Source organism: Sabethes cyaneus, chromosome 3 (genome assembly GCF_943734655.1).
Source record: "Sabethes cyaneus chromosome 3, idSabCyanKW18_F2, whole genome shotgun sequence".
In the NCBI taxonomy this organism is placed as follows: Eukaryota; Metazoa; Arthropoda; class Insecta; order Diptera; family Culicidae; genus Sabethes; species Sabethes cyaneus.
In genome coordinates this window covers 101939088-101962887 of record NC_071355.1, presented here as the reverse complement: position 1 = coordinate 101962887, position 23800 = coordinate 101939088, and the positions used below count along the sequence as shown (strand labels likewise).

Genomic DNA, 23800 nt, shown 5'->3' with positions numbered 1-23800 from the left:
GTGCATCTACGCCGCGAAAATTGTGTTAAGGACTTGGGAATACTGCTTGACTCTAAGCTCGACTTCAAACAGCACATCGCATATATTGTCGATAAGGCCTGCAGGAATCTGGGATTTATCATGCGGATCGCCAAGAACTTCAACGACATCTACTGCCTCAAAGCTCTCTACTGTGCTCTTGTCCGGTCCAACCTTGAGTACTGTGCTCCTGTGTGGAGTCCGTACTACCAAAATGAAGTTGACCGAATCGAGTCAGTGCAGCGCCGATTCATACGTTTTGCATTTCGAAGATTGCCCTGGAACGACCCCTTTCAGCTGCCCTGCTATGAACAACGCTGCAGACTCATCGATCTTGACCCGTTGAACACTCGTCGCGACGTGATCAGAGCAATGGCAGTCGCCGACATGCTGACCTCGAGAGTGGATTGCCCATGTCTACTCGCGAACCTCAACATATACGCCCAAAGTCGTGTTCTACGCAACGGTCCATTTCTGCGTGTACCGCATCGGCGAACCAACTATAGCACATTTAGCACAATCATCGGTTTGCAACGCCATTTCAATCGATTCACACATAGCTTCGACTTAAACATCAGCCGCGAGGTACTGAAAACTCGTTTCCTGGCACTAGCACGTAGATTCTAGGTTAAGTGTATCAGTAGGGCCAGTAGGCCTGTTGATATTTTTTATACAAATAAACAAATAAACAAATAAAAAAAAAGTAATTTACAGTTTATAGGACCTCCTCTCCAACGCCAAAACCATATGTTTGCCCTGAGCAAGTGTTTTCTGCAGCTCCTTCCGTTGAACCAATACCTTTCTTGGTGACTTACGAGATTTTTAGTGTCGGAATAGATGACATACTTTTTATATCTTACTCTGTAAATAATAAGGAATATTAAGAGCCTAATTTGATGCAAAACATTTTTGTCCAGAAATAAGCTAAAATGCTTTTAGAGTTCGAATAACGTGTACAATATATTAATAATACTTAAGTTTTAACAGTTTTCGAAGATATAATAACAAAAAAGCACTTTTGCGCGTAATATAAACCCTATTTGAGTGTTTCTTTAGAGTTTGTGCTAAGGTAGGCAAAAATGGCACAAACATCTTTCTGTTTATTTTTTATTTACAATTATGACCAATCAAAAGCTTTTTATGGCACGAATGCGTTTCATATATGTAAACAAAGTGTCAAAAGTACGCATTTGCGAAATATTAATAGTCAAGATAAGTTATAGAAAATTTCTGAAAAGCGCGTCAACTTTGGACCTGCGGCAAATTTGGTTCGTCTATGGTATATCTTTTTAAAATGGTTCCTTATTGTAAAAACTATTGACAAACAATAGGTTTGTATGTTTAATGTCGCGAATTAAACATAAATTTCCACTATATTCATAATAGCTCATTTCGAAAATAAATAATCTTTATAGTGAGGAGCGAAAAACGACATTTTGATCGGGTCTTTATTAAAACCTAGTGCAAATGACTAAATTGATTATTAGCTCCAGCGTACTTGTTGCTTTGATTATTTAGAAACTATTCTACTAAATAACGTGAAATATGTCAACAGTATTTATATTAGCGTTCTATCCTGCTATAAATGCCAAACCCAAAACAAGGGTCAAAACGCGGGTTTTATTTATTTGATAACAGTAAAAAATATGAGCGATAAATGGCACCCATATGGGCGGTGAATGGATCATCATATTTCAAGTGAGCGGTAAAAGAAGTCATGAGATTGTATTACTTTTTTTAGAAAAAGTCACTATTATTAAATATGTATAAACCAAGTAAAATTTTCTTGTACAGTGTGACATATATATTCGAGCAAAAATTATTTTATGCTTGCAGCGGCATATACAATTAATACAATCAAACTAAGACCATGTGTGTGCGGCATCATTACTTAAGTCTTACTTCACGTAGTTTCATTTTCCGATTGTGTCTCGTTCGGTGTGCACGTACCAGAGTTTGAGTTATGGTCGTTGATAAGAAATAAATTGTTAAACGGTGCTACATGCGGCACTATTTTTCGTTACCTCAAATATCACGGCATGCAAAGAGGGTTTGTAAGAAGATTTGTCGAGACGGGATCCGTTGAAAACCGTAAAAACCAGAAGACAACGAATCGTTCGAACTGTAGAGTTCAAAAAGGTTGTTCGAGAACGAGTTCGTTGCAATTGTGACCGGTCCGCACGGCACATGGCAGTTCAGCTGAATTCAAAAGAAAAACTCTTCGTCGAATTTTGAAAATGGATCTGGATATGAAAGCATTCAAAAAACGTAAAATTCAGGAATTAATGGAAGCAACAAAACAAAAACGACAGGAAAGATGCAAACTGCTGAAAGATGTTCTTCAAACACCGCATCATGCTCAAAATGATCGGTTATGGTCGGTTTCGATCATGGACGTTCCAAGGCACAAACGGAAGGTACCACGATACCAAAATTCATCAGCGGTCATGGTATGGCGAGGCAGTTCAAAGAAAGGGAAACTTCCTCTATTATTTATTGACTAGGGTTTGAAAGTTAATGCAAAATACTATCTAGAAATGGTCTTAGAACAAAATTTGATACATCACGTTCGGGGAATCTATGGTGAAGAAGATTGCGGCTTTCAACACGATGGAACTCCAGTCCACACTGCAAATCTTGTGCGGACGTGGTGGTGCGTGTTATCTAGGCAAAAGACGATTCAATAGAGTAAAGATTGTTTGTTGAGTTCTGATGGGTGAACAACTTCTAAAGGTAAAATTCGAAATTCAGCCTTTATTTACAAAAATATACGACTGTGTTTTTGTTCAAATACATAAGTGTCACACTGTAAACAAAATGGATGGACCTCAATTTAGATTTGCTATGGACAAATTAACTTAGAATCGTTTTTAAATGAGCGGTAGGTGGCGACCATACGGCATATATAGAATGCTAGTGTCGCTGCAGTGCTCGTGTAAACATCACACATTTGAAAATTATGTATTTACATTGTATGCGCATATGTGTGAGTGCTCGATGCGAAACAGGAATCTGGTTGTCAAACTAAAGAGGCAACCCAATAAAAAATCCTTCCTGATTTTCCGTAAATCACGTAGGACCCACCGACACTGTGGGTAAAACCGACACCCCTCGATTTTTTAGTCATAAGTTGTTTTTTGCTCGTCTAATGCATTCTTTTTACACTTGTTATTTCTTACGTTTCGAGTCATCTTAACACCGCCGAAATTCCGTAGCTGTCAAAACAAACAGCAAAACAAGACCGGTAAGAAGTGAAGAAACAGTCCTTGTAAAATTTCGCGTTTTAAGCGTTTTAGTAGGAAACATTTGTAAAATTCGAAGCTTTTGCATCCTTGATTTATCAGCGATTATTCTTTAGTCTATTTTGGAAAAACACAGACAATGTTTACATTTATTGCTGCTCTAAACCATTATTCTGAAATTTTTAGTCAATTCGGGGTAAAATCGACGCAGGGTTTGCGCTTCTAGATAATATGTCTTTTAAGTTTAATGCATTTATTTTTGTTTTGGTATAAAGTGGGAGTGTGGGCCGAAAAACTAGTGAAAAATATCATTCGCGCCATTGACCATTGACCATTGAATTCAAAAAGACGAATTCAAGGATAAATGAAAAATCAGGGGGGGGGGGAGGAGGCGAGGGGGTTGATTCTTCCTCGCTGTCGTTAGGCGTACTATAGGCACCTTCCCTGAGAATTATATTTTTTTTTAAGAAGAGATTTCATATGATATTTATGAGGTGTCGGTTTTACCCTGACAGGGTGTCGAGTGTACCCGCACTGCTGCTTGTTACGCCTGAAGATACTGAAGAGTTTTCTTTTTCATTATATATCAAAAACAGGCATTCAATTTATCGTTTCAAATGCGCGATATTCAATGAATTTTGCCTACTACGACTTATAACCTTGCAAAATAGAAACGAGAATGTTTTATACATATGTATTGTCGCTCGTGAGCGCAGGTTATCCATATTTTCCTTTATCCCTAGAAACACGCGATCATGATTTGTTTATTTTTAATTTTTCGTAACACGAGTTTATCCTCTCTTTGTTGCGAGAGGATAAAGCAGTATCAGCCGTTTTTCAGAGACGAAAATGCACAGGTTACTATTGAATTTACCAAGCAACCAGCCAACAAGAGAGAAACATATAAAACAACCGAATTTATGTATTTGGGTATCACCATGGGTTTCATTATATACCTAGTAATGCATTAGAGTTTCGCGCCAATTCCACCTGCGATTTATATTTTTCATGGTTCACTGAGTGAGAGGATAAATGTTTTTCAGGGAAAAATGCTATGAGATATTATCAACTCTCATTCTGCAGTGGAAAAATGTTTTTCGTTCGCTTTGTTCAAACAGATAAGCACAGAATCTAGTTGTCATATGAGAATAATGGGTGAGCGAAAAACGTTTATCCTACATGTGAGTGAAAATTTTAATCACTGATTCAAAAACATTCAAAATATGTATCAAACAAACCTCGTGGAATAAAGGATTTAGAGTTAAACTAAGATTCTGGGAGGTTTGTTGGACAATAATTGACGTATAAATAAGGAATTTGAAGTTTTTGGAGCGTCTTAGTAGAATACGAAACCTAAAATTAAAAAAGAAGAAAACTTATCCAATTTAATTCTACTATGTAGATTTTATTCACGACAGATACGTGTTTCGCCTACGACTTGCAGGCTTCCTTAATGTCTGTTTTCGAAAACAGACACTGAGGAAGTCGTAGGCGAAATACGGATCTGTCGTGAATAAAATCTACATAGTAAAATTAAATTGGATAAGTTTTCTTCTTTTTACCTTTGTTATTACCTTTGTTATACTATAACAAAGGTTTAGGAATTGGTCGAAAAACACGAAATTGATCCGAGGCCCGGAGGGCCGAGCCACATATACCAATCGATAGGGTTCGACGAACTGAGCAATGTCTGTGTGTGTGTGTGTGTATGTGTGTATGTATGTGCGGGGCGCAACTTTTCTATCGCCTGTTTCTCGGAGATGGCTGAACCGATTTGTTCGCTATTACTTTTGTTTGAAAGGTATTATTGCCTAGTATATCACTATTGAATTGTTTCGAGGTCCGACATTTCGTTTAAAAGTTATAAGTAAAATCGTGAAAATTACGTGACACGATTTTCTCCGGAACCAAATGACTGATTTCAACGATCTTGGTATCGAATGAAAGCTCTTGTTAATGCTAAATTTTTTGGGTAAATTTTATTGAAAACAAATAAGTAGTTTAAAAGTTATCCTAAAAAAACCTGTTTTGACAAGGTAATAATTATCGCCTGTTTCTTAAAGATGGCTAAACAGACTTAGGCGCTATTAGTCTCATTTGAAAGGTAACATAGCCTAATAGATCACTATTGATTTGTTTTTTGATTGGACGTTTAATTTGAAAGTTATGAGCAATTGAATACTACACATTAAAATTTACAATAATTTATAACTATTTCATCTAGGATGATTTATCTAGTTTGAATTATTTTTGCATCAAATTAGAGATTTTAATGCTGCAAATATATCTACAAAATTTCAGAAGAATTGGTTTTGCCGATCAAAAGATATTAACCCTCCAACACTCGCGCCAACTTTTGTAATACGGTTACTCGCGCGCACAATGACCCAAAGCCAAAAAGACATGCGCACTAGAGTTTTGACTGGGAAAACTTGGTTTTAGGTTTATCGAACCTTTGGAAGAATTTCTTGAAATTGAAAATTCTATCGTCTGGTGCAATTTAAATTTTGATTAATCCCCCTAAAAGTGAAATAAAAAAATATTTTTCTTCAGTTTCAATATAACACATTGATGTGTTTTGCAAAGTTTTAGAGCATATTATTACAAGAAATTTTGCTGAAGACAGTAACCCTCTATCTCTTCAGCGAAGCTAGAAAAATCTTATTTATTGTATATGAATTAGTGAAATCAGTTTTTTATTTTAGCTCTTTTCGTAATTGTTGTATGCCTTTTTCATGTATTACAAAGTTGCACAAATAGTAAAAATACATAACTTTTCGGAATATAGTATACCTCTACGTTTGCTTGTTTAGGAACTGTAGAACTTTGATTATAAAAAATACCCTAATTTTGACCCCGAATTACTCGACTACCAACAGACGGATACATGTTAAACATTTTACATTATTGCTGACTGTTTTGATACATATAGACACCATTTTTCCATATGAAGAAACGAGAGAAAATTCCAGTTGAGCCAATTCCGGTACACCTCATATGCTGATGCTTCATTTCTGTGATGTCAGTTTATGCTGATCTATATTCCCAACAATTTAAAGTATTAATGCATTGAATAATTATGACATTTTGCTCATAACAAGTTTATTGAAGAATATACGTTAGTTACACTACGAATAGTATCTTTATAACAATGTGGCGTTCAAAAGCCTACACGTGTTATACAAAATACAACAGCGTGAGTAGCCGAAAGTTAATAAAAATTGATGAAATTTATTCTGGAAAACTTTATTGGTGTGAATCAAATAGGCATTACAGGAAATTATGCATAGTTCAAAAATCTATAAACTAGACCTTTACTACGCAATGTATATGTTAAAGAATAATATTTGCTCTTACAACTTACTTTTACTTGCACTTACTCAAATTATTAACAACTTACTTATCTTTATTCAGCACTTTCATGAAAAAAGGATCTATCAAAATTTATAGGTGGGCATATTTTGTTCACATTTTGCAAACTTATTCAATTTTCAAATATTTTATGTAAAGCAACGCAGTACGTAACGTTAACCAATAGATGAATTATACTCCGAAGACGTGTCGATTTCTATCTCAAATAGCAAGTAAGACCGTATAACAAAGGTTCCTTTCACCACTAGGTGGATTAAATCGGGTTTTTAATTTTAAATAAGGAATTTGTGTGAAAATTATTAGGGTGTCGGTTTTACCCAAAGTTCTCCTAAATACCTAAGAACCCAGGTTAAAAAACAAAAACTATTTACGTGAATTCACTGAATCATTACAGACATTATTTATTTAAAATTTCAGTTGAAAATAGCTCTAGTATTTCTTAAGTGTATATCAGTACAAAGTAAATCGAAAACAAGTTGCTTCCGGTAGAAAGTAAAATCCTTCGTTCTCACCAAGGCCTCACGTACATCTGCATAACGCCAAACAATACATAACTCAACAAATGAACTTAATTTGATGATAACTATCCACACGTAGCTTCATCGTCTCTTCTCTTCTTTCTGCTGCACGGCAGCGACGTAAAATAGCTCGAACGGGATGGTTTCATCCTGCAATCTGATATGGTCCAATGCCTTCTTATGATTCGTGTAGTTAAACAACTTCATCCATGATGAGCATTGATGTGAAAAATTCCGAAAAATTCTCTGGTGGTACAAACTCCTCCTGTCGAGTTAATGTCATGTATTTTTGATCCTCATCTAGAACACTAGTCAATTCCGTAAAATAACACAGTTCGCCTGCTAGTTGCCACTGGTAATTCCGATATCTTTGTAGCGATCAAATATTTTCTTTAGTTCGTACTCATTTTCCGGGAACGTATCCTGAATATCCGCAACCGACAGTTGGAAACAGTTCTGAAAAAATTAATTTCCCTTTAGAATAAATATGGAAACATAATATATTATGTAAGGACGTTACAAAATTGGAACATCTAACAGGCTTTTATCCAGCTTGTCAAGATTAACCAATGTCTTGCGCAGATTCTTCTTCAGTACGAAGCTTTTCTCGATCAACTGCCTGTCGCAAAATCGGGATAACCAACTCATTTTTCGGATTGCTCGATTTACTGGATCCATTACTTTTCTTATTTTTAACGGATGAATGCTTGGACGTTGTTGCTTCATTTTCCACTGAGAAAGTCGACAAGTTTGCAGATTCTTTCAGCAACCAGTGTGTATTCACTAAACGCTTCCCACCATAGTTGTCGGTTTTTGGTTCATTTTGTGCACTACACGTTGTTTTCCTCGGTAGTTGCGTACGTTTGCCTTCGCCGGACTTTGAAATTTCATCGCTGCTGCTGCCAATCAAACCGACAGCCTTCGATGGAGAATCCGGGCTAAGAATGTTCTCTACACTGTTGGTGGCCTCTTTTATGTTTGCCGATGACAGCGGACAAGTTTTGTCTAACTCTATATCATGGGAGTTTCCAAATATTTCCTTAGTTGGACTTTGTTTCACTCTTGGTTAATTTTCAGTAGAACGGCAACTCCACAAGTAGGAACTTGTTCAGCAACTCCCTTTCCTTTGCAAGAACAATTTGAAACCCATTATCGATAAAGTTGATTTTGCGAAAATCTTTTGTGCGGAATACTAAGCGAATGTGAGCTTTACTAAAAGTAACAAACATTTCCGGCATGGTTCATTGCTGCTTTCTAAGTCCTACGAGAAGCTTTGCTGTCTCTCATATAAAAATCATCGACGTAATCCGTGTTTTAATCTGGATCAAGCTTTTTCCTTTCGTAACTGAAAAATAAAAATTTCACTTAAAATAACGTAAACAAAGAAAAATAATGATAACAACATAAAAACTGAAAGAGAACAAGTTTTATTACCTATCGCTTCCGTTTTTCTGTAATTTTCTTTAAATGAGAACATATATTAAATGAATTTCTACGTCCGTCGAAATATTCAGCGTCTGATGTTATGTGTTCTTAGACCAGTAGACCAAATCGAGGATTGCCTTGGAATCCTCTAACGATGGAGCAGCTAAATGACCTCGACTTAGCCGACGACATTGTCTTGCTCGCCCAACGTCGAAACGATATGCAGAGCAAGTTAGATGACCTCCGAGAGCTCCCAGGCAGCAGGTCTCACAGTCAATGTAGCGAAAACTAAGTCTATGTTAATGAACACTGACAATTCCACCAACTTCACAGTAGCGGGACAAGGACAACAAGTTGAGCAGGTAGACGCCTTTCAATATCTTGGTAGCCAGACAACGCCCGATGGTGGTACCAAGACTGATATAGCCACTCGGATCAGGAAGGCCAGGGGTGCCTTTGCAGGTCTGCGAAATATTTGGCGCTCAAACCAGATCACTCTACGTACGAAAACCCGAATCTTTAATTCAAACGTTAAATCCGTACTGCTGTATGCCTGCGAAACTTAGTACGTCTCAGCGGAGACAACGCTGCTGGTTTTGTTGGTCTCTGACATTTGAAACTCGGAAGAGTTGTTCAAAATGTTCAGTCCATCGCTTAAGCTATTCTGTACGGTCAGTCAGTAGCTGACCAGCTCTGTCCTTTAGCGGCATCTTTGTATTCATCCTGGCACCACTAAGGCGGCGAGAAATATTGTACAACAAACGGATATCACCATTGGCGGCGGCGGTTTCTCCTTGTTTGGCTAGGGAGTTAGTCCAGGATCTCTTGTCCCGCCTACAAGCACGTTTAACAGTCCTCTCCAGTTCGGCGTATCGTTGACGGGCAGCTGTCTTAGCCGATCTGGTCCGCGCTCGCTTAATACCGGCTTTCGCCTCTCTACGCTCGTCGATCTTCCTCCAAGTTCATCCGAAATCTACTCCCTCCGCCCGTTGCGCACATTGCCGAGAGTTTCGTCGCTGGTCGTGATGAAGGCGTTCTTGATGCCGGTCCATCGCTCTTCGACGGTTCCACCAGGTGGCAGCTCGGAGGCTCGAGATTCAAATTGTTCGACAAAGGCCCTTTTCACCTCAGGATTCTCCGTCGTTGGACACGTGCGACGCGCAGACGTATCTCAGCGATAACAAGATGATGGTCGGATGCAATATCAGCGCTGCTTTTGTTGCGTATATCAAGAAGGCTCCTTCGCCATTTCCGGCTGTTGCAGATGTGGTCGATTTGGTTTTCTGTTCGGCCGTCGCGGGAAACCCACGTGATTTTATGTACTGGTCTATGTGGGAGGGGCGATCTACCAATGAACATGGTCATTACCACAGAATTTTGTAAACAGCTCCCGTTTTCGCTCATTTCTCCTAGGCCATGGCGTCCCATGACGCGTTCAAGGTCCGCGTTGTTTGAGCCAATCTTCGCGTTGAAGTCGCTCATGTGGATTTGGATGTCCCCCTTCGGGATTTTCTCAACCACGCTGTTCAGCTGACTGTAAAAACTCTTTCTACTGCAGGTCGGGAGCATCTCTTGGCGCATAGCACGGGATTGCTGTAAGGTTCCTAACTCGTGTTCTGAATCTGGCAACGATTACTCGCTCATTTCTCGGGTGCTTTTTCATTTCGACGTATCTGCAAATGAAAGATTCTCTACGTGTCTCCTCTCTTCCGCTGTTTACGGCGTTACTAATGCATTTTGAGACATCAGCTTTGCATGAATCGGTTGCCGGAGTCTCTAGCTAGCCAAATGTTTTGAAAATTTTGTTTTCAATGCATTAGTATCGCCGTAAACAGCGGAAGAGAAGAGACACGAAGAGAATCTCTCATTTGCAGATACGTCGAAATGAAAAAGTACCCGAGATTTATCGTTTCCCACTTCATCAGGGCCACATGTGCCCCTGGGCTCAGCAGGCATCCAACTCTTTCTCGAGTAGCATTTTTACTTCGGATACCAGAGAAGAGCAAGACTTGCCCGGATGATGTCCTGTGTTCGCCAGTACCCGGCCAGCGGACCTCACTCAGCCCCAGGATTTCAAGTTTCAGGCATTTGGTACATTTTTTGGAGAAGTTAAGACTTTAAGAGAATGGTTAATTGACTACCAGATTTTCATAGAACGTCTATTCGTAAAAAAGTATCGTAAAATTTATTGCCAAATATCAGTTCCCAGCCATTGCAATGCATTGTTCTGGGTGTCAATTTGTTTTTTGTGACAGCAAATTCGATTACGTTAAATAACCCCCAATTCCGTCTGCTGCAGATAACCATCTAATAATATGCAATATCTATACCTATAAAAATGGATTTCTGTCTGTCTGCCTGTCCATATGTTCCTTATAGAATCGAAAACTACTGAACCGATCGGCGTAAAAATTTGCATGTAGGGGTTTTGGGGCCAGGGAAGGTTCTTATGATGGTTACAGACCCCTCTCCCCACTAAGAGGGGGGGGCTACCATACAAATCTATACCTATAAAAATGGATTTGGATTTGGATGGAAATGGATCGGCGTAAAAATTTGCATATAGGGGTTTATGGGGCCAGGGAAGGTTCTTATGATGGTTAGAGACCCCTCCCCCCACTAAGACGGGGGGCTCCCATACAAATGAAACACAAATTTCTGCACAACTCGAGAACTAATCAAGCAAATGGAACAAAATGTGACATGTGGGTGGTTTGGAGATGAGAATTTTTTCTGTGGTGAATAGAAACCCTTCTCCACTTTAGGAGGGAGGGGGGCTCCTATACAAATGAAATACGAATTTCCTCATAAGTCGAAAACTAATTAATCAAATGGAACCATCATTGGCATGTGGGTGTTTTTGGAGGCATGAATTTTTTCTATGATGAATTAGGACCCCTTACCTTTTTAGGAGGGGGACTCCCAAACAAATGAAATACAAATTTCCTCATAACTCCAGAACTAATCAAGCAAATGGAACCAAATTTGGCATGTGGGAGTTTTTGGAGGCATTTTTTCTATGGTGAATTGAGACCCCTCCCCTCTTTAGGAGGGGAATAATGAACCCCCCTTTTAAGGGAGGGAACTTCCACACAAATGAAACACAAATATCCTCATAACTCTAGAACTAATCAAGCAAATGGAACCAAATTTGACATGTGGGGGGTTTTGGAGGCAGGAATTTTTTTATAGTGATTTGAGACCCCTCACCTCTGTGGTGGGGGATAAGGACTGTAATACAGATAAAACCGAAATTTTTGCGTAACTCAAATACTAATCGAACTCGAGAAATTTTAGGCTCATTAAACATTAGTCAATAACAAGACCACCAAAAACTATCAATAGTAACATTAGATAATTAAGCGCGAGACGGCCACAGGCTGCAAGTGTTGCCGGCGACCTACCGTCGGAAGCACCGGCCACTGCGAGGGGCAGCCCTCCGTAGAGATCACCTCTATCTAGGTTTATTTATTTTCCTAGATCTACTGACCTCTATTACTTTCCTTCAGTTGGGTCACCCCTGCGAAATGGTACTTTCTACGAAAAGGCTTTCCGTGAAATCCCGCGTAAGATTTTTCGCGAAATGGTATTCTGCGAAACTATATTCCGCGTTATGGTCAACCGAGAATTGGTGTCCCGCAGAATGGTATTCGGCGAAATGGTTTGTAATGATGGCGAATATTTAAATGCTATCCGGTTTATTTGATCAGGCTAAACAATGGGGGGAGTTGCTCTCTACTTTACTGTGAGGAAAATTTGTATATTAAAGCACCCATGAACTCCCGAGAAACTAGCAAAACTCGAGATTGTGCAAAGGTCATCCGAGATTCGCGATTTGGGTACAACTCAGTTTAATTTGTGGCAATCAGGCTTCATTCTCGGTTTTCTGCTCAGTAGATGCTCATTTGACTACAGCGCCTCAACTAAATAGAATTCGAAAAAGTAGTGTAAAGAGCGATTGAGGAGCAAATTATTATCTACATTACTGTTAAAAAAAGTATAGTTCTATCTTTTGTAATTACGGTGCTAGGGGGTTGCTACCCCGTTGGTAGCAAAAAGAGCGCTCATTTGGGTAGCAATCGCATAGCGCCGTAAATACAAAAGATAGAATTAGAATTTCTTCAACAATAGTGTAGATAATAATAAGCTCTACAATCGTCCTTTACACTACTTTTTCGAATTCTGTTTAGTTGACGCGCTGTTGTCAATTGAGCATCTACTGAGCAAAAAATCGAGAATGAAGCCTGGTGGCAATACGAAGTTTATCGGGTCACACAGTTTTCGTGGAAAGTACCATGTCGCAGGGGTTATTCTCGCTGTCGCTCGTTCGAATCCAACTGAAAGAAAGTAATAGAGGTCAGTAGACCTAGGAAAATAAATAAACCTAATTGATAGTTTTTAGTGGTCTTGTTATTGATTAATGTTTTATGGAAGAATCTAAAATTTCTCGAGTTCGATTACTTTTTAAGTTGAGCAAAAATTTCTGTTTTATTTGTATGAGAGTCTTTATCCCCCTACCATCACCCCTGTGAGGCGACTAAAACCATCATAAAAAAATTTGCTGCCTCCAAAACCCCCCACAAGCCAAATTTGGTTCCATGTGGTTGATTAGTTCTCTAGTTATGAGGTAATTTGAACATATTTCATTTATATAGGAGCCCCCTCCCCTAAAGTGGCGAGGGGCCCTAATTCACCATTGAAAAAATTCTTACCTCCATAAACCTTCACATGCCAAATTTGGTTCTATCTGCTTGATTAGATCTCGAGTTATGAGGAAAATTGTATTTCTTTTGTATGGAAGCCCTCCCTCTTAAAGGGGAGAGGAATCATAATTCCCCTTCTAAAGAGGGGAGGAGTTTCAATTTACCATAGAAAAACTTGTCTCCAAAAACATCCACATGCCAAATTTTGTTCCAGTTCCAAAAAGATTATCATTTCTAACTAATAGTTTAGCACAGTGGTAACGAACAGATGTTCTGAAAAAATCCGGCGCAATCAACCATTCCATCAAAGTTACCTTCAACAACGTGTTTGTTTACTCAGTAACGACGTTGCTTGATATTGGTGGTGTAGGCTGATTTACACCTATCATAATCATATCAATCTACAACATTGTTTGTACGATGGATGGCGGGAAAACTAAAATATCGGTTTTTTACTATTTGCCAGCTTTTCGCGTGGATTTTCATTATGTTTTTTTGCAAATAAACCTGACGCAGATCAAAACACAACAGCCGAAAAAAGAATCATGCAATTCAGCCAAGTCGTTCTTGAGTTTACCCCTTACAAACAAACGCACCAACTTGGTTTTATTATATGTATAGAGAAGAGATACGACCGATGTGAAACGAATTTTGGAGATGGCAGAAGTTAACCTTATTGCGGATGATACAGTACTGTTTGTAATTGCTACCAACTACGATGACTGTTTCAATGTGATGAACAATGAATTGAATAATTCTCTGAATGGTTGAAATGGAAAAAACTTGAACGTTGCTAAAACAAAATGTATGGTAGCTACTAAACGGCTGCAGAATGATGGAAATAGAACAGTCCGAATTGACAGAGAAGTGGTTGAACAAGTAAAGGTTGTGAAATATCTTGGAGTGATGATTGACGAAAAACTAAATTTCAATGAGCACATTATTTATACGATCCGTAAGGCTGCTCGAAAGATTGGTGTGCTGTGTAGAATCAATCGTTTCTTGACGACAAATGCAAAGATATTGCGGCGCTTATGAAAAATCCTCCTGCAGCGGCGGTGATAACGCGCTCTGGAGATAACCGCGAGATAAACGCAAAATTAAAATTTAGGTTTAATAGTTTGCAGTTCTACAAAATAACAGTTCTGTAGTATAGTTGTGATGAAAAACAATTGATTTACTAAATTTTCATGTACATAATTACTGAATTTAATTCTGCGGTGATCTTTTGGTTCAACAATCAAGATAACCGCGATGTGAAGATTTTTCTTGCAAGCTGCAATACTGATTTATAAATCAATCATCGCCCCCCACTTCGACTATTGTGCCACAGTCCTGTTTCTTGCATCAAAGCTACAGATGAAACGAATGCAGATTCTCCAGAACAAAGCTATGCGGTTGATTCTGTGTTGTTATCGACTAACGCCAACGATGTTTATGTTAGACTGTTGGCAGTGGATGTCTATAAAGCAGCGAGTCGATTACCTATAATACGTTAGTTTTTGTGTATCGTGTGGCAAAAGAAATGGCACCTCAGTACCTGACAAACACAATAGTGTACGGAAGAGATGTGCACCATTACCAAACAAGACATGCTGGAGATCTCAGACTGCTGAATTTCCGAAAAACGTGCACGCAGAACTCATTATTTTATAAGGGCTACATTTTGTTCAACCAGTTTCCAAAAACAGCAAAACAGGTGTGACGGCGAATAGCCCCCAGACGTTTGGCAGTGTAAACTACACGCTGACTGCTTTTTTCACCGGGCGAACTCGACGTGCGTCACCGTGACGGATCGAATCAAAAACGAAAACAAACATTGGCTATAGTTAAAATCTGAAAGTCACGGTCGCGTTCCTACAAATTAAAAAGTGAATCAATATTGATATTTAAAAGTGAATTTATTATTCTATTTGATAAAATTAATTTGTTAATTAAAACCTACTTAGCTAAATTACTATTTACAGTTAAAAGTGCGTAAAATGATAATTTGATAACTAATATATGTCTAATGAAGTAATTCTAAAAATTCTAGTTGAAAAACGTTAACCTCAACTAGTGCTTAAACTACAGGGAAGAATTTCTTTGGTGTAAAATTGTACTGAAAATTTGTAAGTTTAGATAATTATATGAAACTAGCTGACCCGACAAACTTCGTATTGCCACAAATTAACCTGTGTTGTACATAAATCATGAATCTCGGATGATCTTTGTCACAATCTCGAGTTTTGCAAGCCCCCCAGTGGGCAGCGCTTCCGACGGCGGGTCACCGGCAACACTCGCGACCGTCTCGGCCTGAATGATCTAGTGTTACACTAAATAGTTTTTGTGGTCTTGTATTGACTAATGTTTTATGGAAGAGTCTCGAATTTCTCGAGTTCGATTAGTTTTTGAGTTTCGCAAAAGTTTCTGTTTTATTTGTATGAGAGCCCATATCCCCCTACCACAGGGGTGAGAAGTCTCTAACTATCGTAAAATAAATTCAAGACTCCAAAACCTCCCACATGCCAAATTTGGTTCCATTTGCTTGATTAGTTCTCGAGATAAGAGGAAATTTGCATTTCATTTGTATGGAAGGCCACCCTCTTAATGGGGAGATGGGCCATAACTCGCTTTCTAAAGAAGAGAGGGGTCTCAATTCACCATAGAAAAAAATCTTGCGTCCAAAACCACTTACATGATAAATTTGGTTCCATTTGCTTGATTAGTTCTACAGTTATGAGGAAATTTGTATTTCGTTTGTATGAGAGCCCCCCCTCTTAAAAAGGTAAGGGGTCCTAATTCATCATAGAAAAAATGGTTGCCTCCAAAAACACCCACATGCCAAATTTGGTTCTATTTGCTTGATTAGTTCTCGAGTTATGAGGAAATTTGAATTTCATTTGTATAGGAGCCCCCCCTCCTAAAGTGGGTAGGGGACCCAATTCATCATAGAAAAAAATTTTGTCTCCAAAAACACCCACGTGCCAAATTTGGTTCCATTTGCTTGATTAGTTCTCGAGTTATGAGGAAATTTGAATTTCGTTTGTATAGGAGCCCCCCCTCTTAAAGTTGGGAGGGGTCTTAATTCACCATAGAAAATATTCCTGCCCTCGAAAACTTTCACATGCCAAATTTGGTTCCATTTGCTTGATTAATTCTCGAGTTATGAGGAAATTTGTGTTTCATTTGTATAGGAGCCCCCCTTCCTAAAGTGGGGAGGGGTCCTAATTCACCATAGAAAATATTTTTGCCTCCAGAAACCTCCACATGCCAAATTTGGTTCCATTTGCTTGATTAGTTCTCGAGTTATGAGGAAATTTGAATTTCATTTGTATAGGAGCCCCCCCTCCTAAAGTGGGTAGGGGACCCAATTCATCATAGAAAAAAATTTTGTCTCCAAAAACACCCACGTGCCAAATTTGGTTCCATTTGCTTGATTAGTTCTCGAGTTATGAGGAAATTTGTATTTCGCTTGTATGGGAGCCCCCCCTCCTAAAGTGGGGAGGGGTCCTAATTCATCATAGAAAATATTCTTGCCTTCGAAAACCTTCACATGCCAAATTTGGTTCCATTTGCTTGATTAGTTCTCGAGTTATGAGGAAATTTGTATTTCGCTTGTATATGAGCCCCCCCTCCTAAAGTGGGGAGGGGTCCTAATTCATCATAGAAAATATTCTTGCCTTCGAAAACCTTCACATGCCAAATTTGGTTCCATTTGCTTGATTAGTTCTCGAGTTATGAGGAAATTTGTATTTCGCTTGTATATGAGCCCCCCCTCCTAAAGTGGGGAGGGGTCCTAATTCATCATAGAAAATATTCTTGCCTTCGAAAACCTTCACATGCCAAATTTGGTTCCATTTGCTTGATTAGTTCTCGAGTTATGAGGAAATTTGTATTTCGCTTGTATGGGAGCCCCCCCTCCTAAAGTGGGGAGGGGTCCCAATTCATCATAGAAAAAATTTTGGTCTCCAAAAACACACACATGCCAAATTTGGTTCCATTTGCTTGATTAGTTCTCGAGTTATGAGGAAATTTGTATGGAAGCCCCCCCTCTTAAAGGGGAGAGGAGTTATAATTCCCCTTATAAAGAGGGGAGGGGTCTCAAATTACCCTAGAATAAATTCTTGTTACCGAAAACACCCACATGCCAAATTTGGTTCTATTTACTTGATTAGTTCTCGAGTTTTGCAGAAATTTGTGTTTCATTTGTATGGGAGCCCCCCCTCTTAGTGGGGGGAGGGGTCTCTAACCATCACTAAAACCTTTCCTGGCCCCAAAAACCTCTACATGCAAATTTTCACGCCGATTGGTTCAGTAGTTTTTGATTCTATAAGGAACACAGGACAGACAGACAGAAATCCATTTTTATAGGTATAGATAATGTTACTAAAATTAATAAATAACTTACAGCTAAAGCTAAACCCATCAAACCGTTGCGTTTTGCTACAGAAACAGTGCCAACAACAGGCAAGCAGTTTTAAAAGAATTTAAACAAATCTGTAAGATAGGAGGACCCGGGGCATAAAGAACATCTTAACTGTTTTCAATTAATTACGGGCAAAAAGAACCAATTGAATTCAACCTGAAAAGGCCTAAAAGATGAGGGTATAATCTAAACAGTTTCAGTGAGTTCAATATCAAAATAATATAAATATAGAAAAAAAATAACGTTTTCGTTTCAGATATTTTTTCGCTCGATATTAATAGGTACGGGGCAAAAGAGCCACTATGGTGGGAAAAATGACCACAAGTAGAGAAATGTTGACTTTATAGGAATTAGGTCTAGTTAATGTGTTAGACCAAAAATAATACACATAAAGATAAATAAGATTTCAGTATGCTTGTTTTCGGCATAGTCATTATCATTCTGTGCAATTTTCAAAAAGTAAAATTTCAAAATCATTTTAATGTCTGAGTTTATATTTTTTATCGATGAACTTTCTTATGGTATATTGTAAGACACTTTAGAAACCATAAAAAATAACCATATTAAAATTCTCCGTCGTTTTCATGGAAAACTGAAGAGTGGCACTTTTGCCCCGGGTGGTCGTCTTGCCCCTTGTTCCCCTATTCGTAACGCAAAGAGCCTTGGATTGAGAGATATGATTGGGAATACACGGAAGTAAAGTCAGATGAAATGGAATCTCTCTGTATCAAACTATTATCAAAAGATATCTGCTCGTAATCCTGCAACGCTACAAAAGATGTGTATGGGTGTGAGGTGGGCCATCCAAGAATTAACGTCGTTCATATTCAGCAGGAATAAAAACGTCACAAAAAATCGATTACTTTCTTTGAGCCTGCCAATCTGTTCTCTGTGCTTTCGTAATGAAATATTTTTTCTCGGATACTGCAAAGCTGCCCTAATGTATTTTCGAAGGAAAGTTATGTAGTTTTAAAGGAACAATAATCAAATTTGCATTCTGAATCATTGCAGTGTAGTGAAGCAATTGTAGTTTGTGTCCCCTTCCCGTTCATTTAACTGACAATGGTCTAACAGCAATAAGTGGCAACCCATCAACCCGCAAAAAAAATGCTTCTTTTTTTGATATCGTTCACATTGATAGAGTAAATAAAATATGACTTTACTTTTAAAACTATGTTGATATCAGTGATACTCAAGTGAGTTCTATGTCCTGTCATGTAGATTACACATCGGCAAAGGAGTGCAACTGGACCTACGTGGAGAAGGAGATGTCTGGCTAAGGTGTTTAAGTGATCACTCAGTATTCGTACAGAGTTATTATTTGGACCGCGAAGCCGGTCGAACACCTGGCGATGCTGTTCATAAGATCTATCCAGCAGCTTGTATAAAAGTGCGAAAAATGCTTAACCGTTGAGTAAACGTTATATATTCAATTTGAATTTTTCAGGTTTTTGATCTACGTCAATGTCACTTGCAAATGCAATCATTAGCAACAAGTGCCCAAAAAGCGGCACAAATGCAAGCGGCAGCAGTAGCCGGCGTATCAGGACTAGCAGTTGGTGCACCCAGAAGTAAGTTATGTCACTCCATGATTCAATCAGTTATTATCATGCTTTTTGTCGTTTCAAGATCTGTCTGCAGCTGCTGGGATCGGAGTCGATGATTTAAGGCGACTCTGCATTTTACGACTATCATTCGTTAAAGGCTGGGGTCCCGATTATCCACGACAATCCATCAAAGAAACACCATGTTGGATAGAGGTACATTTGCATCGAGCTCTTCAATTGCTGGACGAAGTGCTACACCAAATGCCGATTGATGGGCCACGTGCGGTGGAATGAGTGACTGTTAGCTATCGATATAGGGTACAGTGAAGGAATGCACGGTTTCACGCTAAACTATGTTACATGTTACTTGTCTATACCTATAAAGAAGGATTTCTGTCTGTCTGTCTGTCTGTCTGTCTGTCCGTATGTTCCTTATAGAATCGAAAACTACTGAACCAATCGGCATGAAAATATGCAAGTAGAGGTTTTTTGGGGCCAGAAAAGGTTTTAGTGATGGTTAGAAACCCCTCCTCCCACTAAGAGGGGGGGCTCCCATACAAATGAAACACAAATTTCTGCATAACTCGACAACTAATCAAGCAAATAGAACAAAATTTGGCATGTGGGTGTTTTCGGTGACAAGAATTTTTTCTATGGTAAATTGAGACCCATCCCCTCTTTATAAGGGGAATTATAACTCCTCTCCTCTTTAAAAGGGGGGGCTTCCATACAAATTTCCTCATAACTCGAGAACTAATCAAGCAAATGGAACTAAATTTGGCACGTGTGTGTTTTTGGAGACAAAATTTTTTTCTATGATGAATTGGGACCCCTCCCCACTTTAGGAAGGGGGGCTCCTATACAAATGAAATGCAAATTTCCTCATAACTCGAGAATTAATCAAGCAAATGGAACGAAATTTGGCATGTGAAAGTTTTCAGGGCATGAATATTTTCTATGGTGAATTAGAACCCCTCCCCACTTTAAGAGGGGGGGGCTCCTATACAAACGAAATACAAATTTCCTCATAACTCGAGAACTAATCAAGCAAATGGAACCAAATTTGACACGTGGGTGTTTTTGGAGACAAAAATTTTTTCTATGATGAACTGGGACTCCTACTTACTTTAGGAGGGGGGGCTCCTACACAAATGAAATACAAATTTCCTCATAACTCGAGAGCTAATCAAGCAAATGAAATCAAATTTGGCATGTGAAAGTTTTCGAGGGCAAGAATATTTTCTATGGTAAATTAGGACCCCTCCCAACTTTAAGAGGGGGGGCTCCTATACAAACGAAATACAAATTTCCTCATAACTCGAGAACTAATCAAGCAAATGGAACCAAATTTGGCACGTGGGTGTTTTTGGAGACAAAAATTTTTTTTATGATGAATTGGGACCCCTACCCACTTTAGGAGGGGAGGCTCCTATACAAATGAAATTCAAATTTCCTCATAACTCGAAAACTAATCAAGCAAATAGAACCAAATTTGGCATGTGGAGGTTTCTGGAGGCAAAAATATTTTCTATGGTGAATTAGGACCCCTCCCAACTTTAAGAGGGGGTGCTTCTACACAAATGAAATACAAATTTCCTCATAATTCGAGAACTAATCAAGCAAATGGAACCATATTTGGCGTGTGGGTGTTTTTGGAGGCAACCATTGTTTCTATGATGAATTAGGACCCCTTACCTTTTTAAGAGGGGGGGCTCTCATACAAACGAAATACAAATTTCCTCATAACTCTAGAACTAATCAAGCAAATGGAACCAAATTTATCATGTGGGTGTTTTTGTAGGCAAGAATATTTTCTATGGTATATTGTCTATGGATTTCCCCACTTTAAGAGGGGGGGGGGGGGGCTCCTATACAAATGAAAAACAAATTTCCTCATAACTCGAGAACTAATCAAGCAAATGGAACCAAATTTGACATGTAAGTGGTTTTGAACGCAAGATTTTTTTTCTATGGTGAATTGATACCCCTGTCTTCTTTAGAAAGCGAGTTATGGCCCATCGCCCCTTTAAGAGGGTGGGCTTCCATACAAATGAAATGCAAATTTCCTCTTATCTCGAGAACTAATCAATCAAATGGAACCAAATTTGGCATGTGGGAGTTTTAGATGGCAGAAATTTTTTCTATGGTGAATTACGACCCCTTCTCCTTTTAAGAGGGGAGCTCCCATACAAATGAAATTCAAATTTCCTTATAATTTGAGAACTAATCAAGCAAATGGAACCAAATTTGGCATGTGGGAGATTTTGGAGTCTTGAATTTATTTTACGATAGTTAGAGACCTCTCACCCCTGTGGTAGGGGAATATGGACTCTCATACAAATAAAACAGAAATTTTTGCGAAACTCAAAAACTAATCCAACTCGAGAAATTCGAGACTCTTCCATAAAACATTAGTCAATACAAGACCACAAAAACTATCTATAGTAACACTAGATCATTCAGGACGAGACGGTCGCGAGTGTTGCCGGTGACCCGCCGTCGGAAGCGCCGCCCACTGGGGAGCTTGCAAAACTCGAGATTGTGACAAAGATCATCCGAGATTCATGATTTATGTACAACATAGGTTAATTTGTGGCAATACGAAGTTTGTCGGGTCAGCTAGTAACGCATAAACGCAAGAGGACGCAATGCACGTTAATTTTTTGTCACATCTGTCGTAGAAGATCGGGGGCTACTTGACAGTGATGCGTATTAGAATACAGTTTAAAATGACAACTTTGCACTTTCCACTTCACTCGAAATATTGATTTATTATAGAGTTGCCAATCATTTTAGTTGCTTTTCGATTACTCCTAATAATATGAAAAAGTGTGATTTGTTAGTGAGTAATATATAATAAATATGTATACTTATCAGATACCTAAAATAATGATAACACTATTTATAGTAAAACATGTTGATATGAGATGCAATGAAGTATGATGCAAAGCAAATGGGAAAATGACTAAAGACGGATTACAACCAATGAAGCTCTACCTCTGACATTAAAATTGAAATAACAAGCATACGAAGATAACGTGATAGAAAAAAGTTAATAAATTCGACAAATTGTCTTTTTTAAGTTGGTGAGTGTGACTAATACTAAATCACACATCTCAAACCAAGTATTTTTCTTTCTATGATTTGATGTATGTTTTCTATTTCGCAACATTTTATGCGGCAAAAAGTTGTGATTTGAGAATATTTATTACTTTAGCAAACAACGGTCAATTTAGAGTGTTATACTATTGTCATTGGTTGCTTTCTGAATGCATTTTCCAAACTAATACGTCTGTGGTTATTAAAAAGGCTGTAAAAGACTTTAAAAGTGTACCGTTCCAGTACCATATTCAAGACAGAGCCCAATTCTATATGTTTGGAGGTTTGGAGTATAGACAAAATTCTAGCTATTTAAACAATTTGATCACTATATCTGATGACTTTATATTATTTAAATGGTTTTGCAAATATTTAGGAAAAATCTGCAACTATTCAGAGTTAAGCACTGTCTTCGATATGATGCTGGCACGGTAATTTGTAATTTCTTATACTTACATTCAATTTTTTTTTGCACGGAAATTTGTTACGATTTTGGAATTAATGCGTTTTTTATGACGATTTTTTAACTAACGTGGTTTGTTTCTGCAACATTTTTCGAATTACCGCGATTTTTTAAAGGGTTTTCTTTTACGCGCCACGTATCCCCCGTGTAAAGACTTGAGTGTGATTCTTATCCTAAAAGTATGTTTAAAAACAATTTTTTTTAAGGGTATGTGCTACTATACTGCCACTTCAAAAGGCAACATGCTACATGCTTTTTCACGAAATTGAGTTCATTACGAAAATAAATATCGGTTGCCGTTTTCTCTTGTCAAAAATAATAATGTTTTAGAGTGTTCTTCGACATAGGTCCGATAAAATGCTCTAGCATTCACAACACAACGAACCAACGCTATTAGCTGAGCAATGTCAAACATTTCTGAGTGTGACGTACCATCTTGACATAGTTATAATAAAATGATATGAATGGTTTATTCATAAAAAATAGATAAAAAAATGGTCGTTGTGATAAAAATCCAATTCAACATGGAAAATAATAGTACCATACGGTAGAAGATTTTCGTTTTACGTAAGCTGTAGATTTCGGTAAGGTTATCCTGAGAAATCTCAAAATATTTTTTTCGGAACGAATTCCAGGGTGGGATGGAAATTGGTGCAATCTATGAAATTTTGCCGGAGCCGGCCAATTTAGCTTGCAGACGTTTTACGTGATTGTTTTAATCAAATCAGTTTTTACCTCCGAATTCACTTTGGTAAAAGTGAAGCAGGTTTTGGGAGTCACGGAAATAAGGAGAACAGTGAGAAGTAGCAACTGCCGTGAAATCCGGATTATGAACTTCATGAAAACCAAAAAGCGACAATAAATTTCTCGAGGAATGATCTAATATTTATTTTACAACACGAAAAAAACCCAAAAATAGTCAATTATTTTTTTCCAATAATTTATATCAAAATATAACGTTTTTGCAATATTTGGCCGATAATTTTAAACAATCTGATAGTAGTA

The 23800-nt window shown here is 38.2% G+C and overlaps 1 protein-coding gene across 3 annotated transcripts in view; it reads left to right on the top strand.

Moving 5' to 3' along the window:
- Positions 1–20742, top strand: part of LOC128741284 (mothers against decapentaplegic homolog 4) — a 62876-nt gene extending 42134 nt beyond the window's left edge. For all 3 annotated transcript variants that reach the window (XM_053836985.1, XM_053836986.1, XM_053836984.1), the window contains 3 exons: positions 18908–19076; positions 19134–19257; positions 19316–20742. In XM_053836985.1, coding sequence (XP_053692960.1) covers positions 18908–19076; positions 19134–19257; positions 19316–19527 — 505 coding nt within the window. In that variant the 3' untranslated portion in view covers positions 19528–20742. The remainder of the gene's footprint in view (positions 1–18907; positions 19077–19133; positions 19258–19315) is intronic.
- Positions 20743–23800: the final 3058 nt, after the last annotated feature.